The following is a 9,937-nucleotide window of genomic DNA, read 5'->3' on the forward strand; positions in this document are numbered from 1 at the left end:
TTGTGTATGTAGTACAAAGAATAGAACAAAAACATGTGTTGCATATGTTGTACATGTGGGGTGAGTTTAAGGTCAGAGGAAGCATACAAAAATGTAGGTTTTTGTCTATAAAGAACTATACAATCTGTACACATAGGCTTTCAGCATGCCTGAGTGCGCAGTTGTCCTCCGACGAAAGGTATCTGGAGAACGTTGGAGAAACCGTACGCCCGAGTACTCTGGGGAAGCGATATCAAGAACTTGAGTCCACGGAATGGGTGTCAGCAAAGGATCAGATTGACAAAAATCAGAGCATTTCCAGCTGCGATGCATTAAAACTTCTATGCTTTCTGATGGACGTATGTATGATCTTCAACACTAAATTAAGAAAAAAATGTAGGCTCCAATGTATTATTTATGTGATAAATCAAAATTGTCTTATGGTCAAGTGGATATGTAAAGTCAGTAGAATATCCCAGAGTTTTTCTTGTGTGAAGTTGTGACAGTCTTAATTAATATTAGATACATAACATTGTACATTTATAAGCACTTGCCATTTAATACATCATATTCTACTGTATTCTTCAAACCAAATCTACAATCAATTACCAGACGTTTAGAATGAAGACGAATATCTAGATCATAACCAATAGCCTTAAAGTAAAGTTGAAACTGTCCGTTTTATAATGAATGTTTTAATGCACATTTGCATACATTTTGCATACTACATGTGCATAGTGAGAAGTTAATGATCATATATAATTATCAATTATTACTAGTGACTGTAAATACTTACCATCAAATTGTAGCAAGTGGCTATTCATTCGCTCACCAACCGAATGAAAATATCTGCAGATTTGCAACCTTTAATTTACCATTTCGTGTTCCACGCTTGTAGGAGGTGTACATTGCAGCCGGCCCTGAAGTTATGAAGCGTGAGGGAGAACTATCTGATATGATGCTACGTCCTGTTCAATACCACCTCAAAGTAAGATCTCTCTCTTTCTCTCTCTCTATCCATTATGTTATATTTGAGGACATGTCATAAAATCAACCAATCATTATTAGTGCCAAATGAATGATATGAGCATTTTTACGCTCAGTTTACACATTCTTCGACACGTGTGTGTGTGTGTTAACCTACCACATAAAATACCCACGATGCGAGCATTGCTATACTTACACATATAATAATTAGCTAGATTCAACGCGACTTGGGGAATGCTTTTTCCACTATATTGTACGCACTGTACATTTTTTTTCATTAAATGCATCAAAATTATCTTTGTACCTTGAACAACTTTCAAGTTAGTTACTGTATCGCTGGTAATTCCTAGTACAGGGCAAGAACAGTGTAAACAGATTAATGATCTTATATATCCGTTTTTCGGCCTCGATCTCTTCAGGGTGTCTCAGATCGCCAGTCTGAAATGGATCCAAAGGGACGTCTTCCCCCCGTAGTTTCAGAGACGTTGAAGAACGAGATACGGAAGTGCATGAAGAAAACATCACACTTCATTGACCTGTCTGGAATTGAGGAGGTAAGTTTGTGCTTTTATTATCGTTTATTATATTTACGTTTGAGAAGAGTATAGAGTAATGATTTAACATCACCGTGTCAGATTCATAATGAAGTAGAAATTTACATTTTAAACTGAACAAGACCTATCCACCTACCAAATCATTCCAACCAAGTCTTCTTAAGTTCTCGTGTTTACACACACACACACACACACACACACACACACACACACACACACACACACACACAACACACACACACACACAAACACACACACACACACACACAAACACACACACATACACGAACGCCTCTGAAAATCTAACCTTCTTGGCGAAGGTAATTATACATCTTACGCTGTACTGTGTTGAGACTGCTAAACAGTTTAGAACTATATAAATTGAATAAAGGCACACCTAGAAGGATAGGTTTTCTGATAGAAGATACTATAAACTTAGTTCTTCAGACTTTTTAGATAATTCTGAAGAACTACAATTACATATGTCTTGTTTCATGTAGAACGTGAAAGTGAGAGCAGCTGAGAAGTTTTCGCTGAAGAAAGGCTTCTTTGTCAACAACGATGAGGTACTGAAATTCCTGAAGGCGTGCTGTCTTCTTGCGTGGCAATTCCATCTGGTACAGCCACCCATGGTAGTATCTACCGAACCCACCACATACGACAACAACATTCACACTCTCTGGTACGATAGTGATAATGACACAAATTCAGCCATCCAATATTACGTGTGGCCAATATTGTTTAATTATGAGGGTGGCGGAATCGCTGCTAAAGGCAGGGTTATGCTAAGGCAGTCCCATGACGAGCGGGAAATCTTTTCAACAAATCTGTAACAACTTCAAACGGCAGCGAAATGAGCACAGCTTGTAAAACGTCATCCGTAAGAAAACTTTTAAAATTCAGAATGATCTTCGGGAAGATGAACCATTTGTAAACTTGGATATTCCTTTTTTGTTTTGCACTATCTACATCAGATTAATCATTAATTGTTAGTTGAAACCTGCTGGTAACAGGAGTTACAAATGTTTGTCAATCGTATTTTAGTTTGTGCTGCACGCTTATACGTCTAGATTTTGGGGACATGTAAATATACATATATCCTCAATGTCTAGTCCATATTGTGTGATATTACCACTAGATATGCGCATTTATTGAAGAACTTCTGTTCTTTAAATTAAGAAGATGTGATATATGTATGTTTTATTACTATTCAGTTATTTCTTACTTTTACGATTATCATTTAACCCCACTTGTTTTTAATGTAACTGCTTTTTTCCTTGTCCTTGAAACCACGAATTGTGAGTTCATCATGTTGCTTTAAGTATCATTATAATGGTTCTTTGAGAATGTACGCAGATTATTATAGTTACCTGTGCCTGCAGCATTAACAGTCCCCAAAGTCTTGTTGGAAGCGACAACTATTCAAAGTTGATTGTAAAAATATGAACACAGAAGAATGAATCACGTACCTTCGTCATTATTTGTGCTGGTTTTCTATAGTACAGTGATTTGCTTGGCCGTGTGTTTAGCGTGTGTTTAGCCCCTGTCACGAATTTGGCCTCCCGAACGCTAGCCGAACGCCAACAATGGTTAGCCTGATTCGGCTGGTGTTCAGCTGGCGATGGGCTAGGTCGGCTACGGTTCGGCTGCGCATCATTCGTGAAGCGTTTGGAAGGTTCGATCATAGTTGGCTGGTTTTTATAGTTGGCTGGTTTCTACCGCAAGTCAGCAAAACACATGCCAACTATCCTGGAGTAGGTCCGCACTGTTTGGGGCGTGCTCAGGGATCAAATTTGATTCCAATTCAACCCAAATTCGTTTCGAGTCATACAAAAAAGGTTAAGGCATGGCCTAAATCTGGTCAGAGTGCTCCCGAACAGCAGCCGACCTGATCGGGAACGAATTCGTAGGAATTTCGTTAATGTGTCACATGTGTACTGTAGTGTAATGTAGTAGGCCGGCAGAGTTCGGCGCGCGTGTTCGAGGGTTAATTTTTTTTTTCTATTCCAACATGTAATCACCAGACGTGGTGACGACACAATCAAGTTTCTGCAACTTATATCAATGCCACCACCAACACAGGGGACAAATACATGACAGAACAATACTCATTTACACCTGAGCTAAGTGAGTAAAGTCGTGTAAACTGCCTTTTCCAAGGGCACAAGATCGGTGGCATTTTAGGACTCGAACCCAGGACTCTTAGTTCCGAGTCGCGCACTCTGCCGCTACGCCACACGACCCAGGGTTAAATTTGGAAACGAACATGTGCAAACCTACAGACAGTCGCTCCTAATACTCTGCCAACGCAACCGTGCCGAATGCTTTCAGAGCGTGCACGTGTGCAAACATCAGCCGAACACCGGCTGACCTCTAGCCGACCCCCCCCCCCCACACTTAGGAAACGCGACCCCCCCCCAAAAAAAATAGCACACCAGGTTCCTAGTACTTAGTCCTATAAATTCAGACTGTTAATAATTCCTTGAATGTTGCTAACGGCAAAAAGAGATGGAAACGTGTCCAAGATAGTTGTCCAAAAATTCCAAAAAATAGTAGACCTCTAAACCTGCAAATTTTTATTCGGGACAGAATTGGAAAATGGCCATGGTTAGGAGAGACAACCTTCAATTAGTTGTCTAAAATGATCGAAATAGGTTGACCAGCAGTCGGGGCTGGATTGGGGAATGCTTATAATGGTTACAACATGATCGGCGTGGCCTAAACCTGGTCAGACTGCTCCCAAACACCAACCGACCACCTAGTCGCCTGGTGTTCTAAGTGACTTTTAAAAACTAGTAGGAAGTGTCGTCTAGTTCGCATCTTTTGAAATCGGTACGTCCTGTAAAGCTTAACCATTTTAGCTTCGGTTCTCGTTCTTCCTGTATTCTCATTACACGACTTCATCTGGGCACCTGCAGCTTGAATCACAGTCTTTATACCCGAGGTCTTGTTACAAGTCCAGTCTGTAGCTGCGGGTGTCCATATGAAACGATTGCTCATTATTTATTGCACTGCCCTATATACACCTACCAGCGCTTAGTCCTTTTTGGCAAGCTTTCAAGAATATTTGGACACATTATTAATCTAAACATATATGTACACACTTTCTGACAATGCTAAACAACTTTTAGTCGTTCGCGGCAGTTTGGTTTGTTAGAATGACATTACCTGTGAAATTATGTTAGCCGCGCAAAGCTGCATCACAGAAACAAAACGCTTCTACTTGTATGTGTCCTGCTATGCTTTTCTTCTCTTCTGGGATTGGAGGTTTGACTCATGCTATCCATAATTTTTCAAACGTCTTGTAAACGCCTTTTTTTCCGTTATAAAAGTGGCTGCAAGAATATAAGTTTTACCTAACTTTAGGTCGCAGTCACTTAGTCCATGTCCTTTTATTTGTATCAATCACTGTGATTCTGAATAAAAAAACAAGTATCGTCCAACAACTCCCAAACGATTGATCTGAAGAAGGTCGGTAGGGCGTCGGTGGGTACGTTTGTTGCTACAGATTATAGAAAAATATACGTCTTAGGTCAAAACAGACGGACATCTGGATCGCAGACTCTTTCAGATTCATAGATTTATTGTACAGACATCATTCATGCAGACAACAATTGAAAGAACATGTGGGGACAACATAAATATTTCCCCTATATGCGGAATAACACGTCATGGTACAGGTCTCAAAAACAGGTCGAAAATGTTGAAAATGGCATGACGTGTATTTGTAAGCTGGCCTAAACCTGTTCAGGTTAAGGCATTGAAACTATTCCTGAACCGACTCACCTTAATAACACCACACAGGAAGCGCCATCCATTGCCTTTTATTACTCTGATAGAGACTCTCTCTGCCTATAGAGCACCATGAAATCTCCTGAGCGTCTTTGCTAGGGCACTTGAATTCTGGCTAATGTGTTTATAGAGTGCCGTTACTTGTAAATAATTGAAGGACTCTGAGTCTATATCCACTTCATTTCGGCCTATAACCCCTCCAAAGTTGTAAGCAAACAGAGTAGCTTTTCACCGGTAAATATATTTGCACATGCTTTTATCCTAATTAATGAGTGGTAGACTACGTGGTAAATAAGCGTTATACGTGGCTTGTTGGCCTTATCAGTAGGTACTTTGTAGGGTCCATTGATGTAGTCTCAGACAGACTCCTTTGGTTGCTACAAATGTTAGACAATAGCCATGCTGGACGAATGATTAGCATGATCAGAGTTAGGCCACAGTAAGTAAATTGTATGGCTGACATCCACCGCAGACTCCACAACTAATGCGAGAGGGCGAAAAAAAAAGGCGGGCCCAAAAAAACAAGACTCGTATTTTTGAAATTTTGACATCATAAACCATGTTAAACAAGAAATGATACCTAATATACCTGGTCTATTGTGCTAACTTTATGGGCAACCATCGCAACATCCTTTTGTCACTGAAACAACTTTGAAAAAGGAAACTTTTCAATCATTGTACAAATGGTTTTGTTTAAACATATATAAAAGGAATGAAATACATCACTGCATTGAAGACAAAGTAAAAAAAATAATCAGAGCCTTGTCTTGTGTCTCCTCTCTTCATGTTTATCTGCCAGTTTGCCCATTTCCTAGCCTGGGTACCATCCTGATTTTCGCTTCGCAACGCTCGAAAAATTTATTTTGAGCGTTGTGGAGCAAAAATCCGGATGTTGACCACAGTCAAAGGGCAACAAAATTTCTAGTTTTTTTCCAGAATCAGGCGAAATTTTTTTTTCCTTTCAACCTTTATTTAGCCTTGAAAATGTACAGTATGTAATAGTACCACTCGGCCTGAGCCTCTTTTCAAGAGTTCAAGGCGCGCGCTGATGTCATCCATAAAATCACTTGCCGTGGCCTTAGTCGGAATTACAGATTAGTCTAGGCCCCTGGACGGCAAGCTTTTTTTCAAAAACCAAATGAGTCTGGCGGTGGCTACCATCCTTAAACAGCGATCGTGGACATTTGATATAGTACATCAAGAACACTAACAAGCTAGTAATACATAAGAAGACACAAGAAAGAAAAAAATCCGTGACTCCTAAAACTAGTCGAAGACAGACAAAAAAAAGATCCCACATTTTCCATAATGTGTGTTTTCCGATATTGTAGAATTGGAGGCTACAACAGACTTCATTCATATTGATGTAGAGAGTACAATTTAAGATAAAAAGTGTTTCGTCTTCCACAGTATGCAACGCACAGTATTTGCAAATTGACTCATACACTTAAAAATTCTTATACCACCCTCCTTTTTTTCAAGACGCATTATTTTCAAAACTTTAGGTTTCCGATACTTAGCTTATGGACCGGAAAACGTTTTTGCCTACATTAGTCACATGTTGAGTTAAATGAATACAAAAAATAAGGGAATCTAATATTCCCTTTACACGTTGTAACAAGGTTCTTCTCTGACAATGCGCATTGTGTTTGAACAAACGGGCATCAGCTTGCAATGGTTGTCTTTTATAGTCCATCTGTACAGGGAAAGCCAATATTTGATAACACGTAAAGAAGTACATTCACCTAATGGGAGTCTAACCTATGGTGAGTTTTATTACTGCTATTCCTAAATACCCTAGTATAAATTTACAAGAACGAATGTGGGTAATTTCGACTGTTGGATTGTCATTCATGGATTCTGTGCCCAAATTTCGCATCTTTACAGAATGATTGGCTTTTAAGTATCGATAAAAAATAATACAAGAGTTCATTTCCGAAATGTTTTCTGAGAAGTGTTTCTATGATAAAAAGGTTTTCATTTGTGCCAATTTAAAGTCGGCATGATTCGGAGAAACACGTTCATTTATTTTCGTCATTTGGTTAGGTGAGTATTGGGAGAACATGCAAACAATTTCAAAGTCTTAGTCAACTTGTTACAGAGACTCCTCTAGTCGTCATTTGCTCTACATTAATGAATATTATAGCGATTAAAATCTATGTCTATTTGTAATTAAAACGTATGTGTATGAAGCTCACAATTCTTTCATTGATTGCGGCGCTACCATTTGACTTTTACACCGAGCTCAAGGGTGGTAGGTAGTTTTGGGCAGTTAATGACCTTTTTGTGTACACCCTGCCTTTTTGTCTAACAGGCAGATGATTTTCTGCGTCAAACAACGTGGGCCAAACGTAGTAATCTATCATTTCGGTATCGCCTACAATGGACTCACAGTCGTAAGCACGCTCGTGAATAGTCGGATCAAATGGTATGCCTGTTTCAACGCTGATTGTCATGGGAGGAGTCTGGACGTTCATTCGCCAGGCAAGTCGGCAGCATTCCGATATGTACGTTTTTAAACCCTTCTTGTTACCGCTGCAGATTACTGTGGTCAGAATGTGGGGTTGGTATTTTTCCTTCTTACTCATGCATTCTTGTACCCTCTGTTGGGAGATTAAGATAGAGTTACGTTGGGCATCAACCAATTGCAAATTGAAAACAACATAAATGATGCACAATAGAATTAACTTTTATGGATTCAAATGTTGAATTTCCTAGTGTAAGTTTATTTCTTTAAGAAAATTCATTTGTTTAAGAAAACAGTTCCACTAACAATAATTCTGTTGCTTGCCATACTTCTTAGTGCATAATTTATGTCATGCATTTGTTGAAAAGTTGAAAGATGTTACTGTTAGGCAGGTATGATGCGTTGAAACAAAAGTATCGTACCTTAATGATGTCGTCAATGTTGCATTTGTCTGACCGTTCTTGGATAATGCCCTTGACTTTCCTCTGTAAGTCATTCTGCATATCAGTGGGCTCTACGCTTTGGTTTGATGCCTGTCCCACCATTACCTGTGGTAAGACATCAGATGTCAGTGTAATTATCATGTAATATAATACATATTAGATGTTGGGCACCAAAGCTACTTTCCTGGGCCTGCTAGATTCGTTGTAGCTAGCATAAATAGAATGTTCCTGATGGTAGTTATGATCAGTAGTGGAATGCGTTTTAAAATAAATACCAACCTGTGAAGTAGCATCATACGTAGTGTGTTTCTTTCCAATCTCTTGTACAGGTTCTATCAACAAATTGGTCAAGCTGGTGGTGAACAATGTCAGCATTTCCTCAGATATCCTCATCGCCTCCTGTAGGATAAAATATGGTAGGATTTCATTATGGCCTCGCCACTATGAGGTGAAGTCATATTGTTTTTGCTCACGTTTCTTCTCCTCCAATGTATCGTTGTTCTGGCAACATTGTAGTCAATACTCGCGCTGATCTTAATCAAAACTACACATGAAACTGTTCATTACACATGTATGTTTCAGTATATCCCAATCCAAGATCGCTATATTTACAAATTGTACAATTTTTTTACGATCAAAATTTCTGGGCTCACGTTACGAAGCGCTCCCTCCCAATCGAGTGCTCCACTGCGGGAGATTTATTGAATTTGATCCAAAGCAAATATCGGCCTTTCTAGTTATTTGAATAATTTTCCATGTATGGGTACCTAAAATTAGATTTATTGAATTTCTTCAGGTAGATGGATTTTTTGGAATTAATGTGAGCAGCTTCGAGGAAATGTTAGATACCATCAAGATTTCCCTTTGTTTATAATTAATTTCCAATACGTTATGTTGTATTTCCCATAATGTTTTCATACCATATGTCTGCAAAGCTGCTTAATGATGGTACTCTTACGCATGTTTAAAGTATAGTCAGAAACCTGACTATTTGATAGAAATCCTACCACGAAAACGTCACAAAGGTACTGTGTAACGATTTCTTTCTTGCAGTAGTGGATCGAATCCAGCTCCTCCTTAGCTGCGAGCCATTCCACCGTCTCCAACTCTTTGTACCGGTTCGCCAAGTTGTATGGCCGACATCGTCTCGTAGTATCTTCAAGACTGAGTTCGTTCATGGTTATGTCGTTGCTCATGCTTCGAGAAATCCTGTAATTCAGGGACGCACGCAATTTGTAGTAAGGATCTATCATTGAGAAGGTAGGGACTAGCTTAAGCGTGCATTTTTAAATGTGTTTAAAAACACACTGTGTGCATTTAAAATCATCCCTCGAACAAATCTACTAGAAAAATTATAATAATATAAACATGCCATTCTCCAAGCCAGTTAAAAACATCTATGTAGCGCATTCATTAAAGGGAATAACATTGAGGGAATATTTGTAATTGAGTATATTGGCTGTCCTAAAAAAAGTAATTCAGTTAAGACTACCATAAGCACGAAGATTTAATTGAAATATTGTACATCAGATTAGTTTGAGTTTTGATTAGTCAAAACTAAAACGTGAGAATTATTTTTACTATTCCTCCGAGCTATCAGTATCAACGTTACTGTCGTTGTCTCGCAGCAAATAAAAATGTCCGTACCTGTTCCTTAGCGCCTGACAAGTGTTAGCATCCGCCTGCTGTTGACGACGTAAGGTTTTATTCTCTTG

The 9,937-nt window shown here is 39.0% G+C and overlaps 1 protein-coding gene across 1 annotated transcript; it reads right to left on the reverse strand.

The window, feature by feature from the left end:
- Window positions 1-7,546: 7,546 nt before the first annotated feature.
- Window positions 7,547-9,475, reverse strand: LOC109468202. The gene is made up of 3 exons (XM_019766457.1): window positions 9,233-9,475; window positions 8,202-8,327; window positions 7,547-7,915 (listed from the first exon to the last, which is right to left on the reverse strand). The coding sequence occupies exons 1-3, from the start codon at window positions 9,473-9,475 to the stop codon at window positions 7,547-7,549; spliced, it is 738 nt and encodes a 245-aa protein (XP_019622016.1).
- Window positions 9,476-9,937: the final 462 nt, after the last annotated feature.

The sequence above is a fragment of the Branchiostoma belcheri genome, unplaced genomic scaffold (assembly GCF_001625305.1).
Source record: "Branchiostoma belcheri isolate BF01 breed outbred unplaced genomic scaffold, Haploidv18h27 scaffold195, whole genome shotgun sequence".
Lineage (NCBI taxonomy): Eukaryota > Metazoa > Chordata > Leptocardii > Amphioxiformes > Branchiostomatidae > Branchiostoma > Branchiostoma belcheri.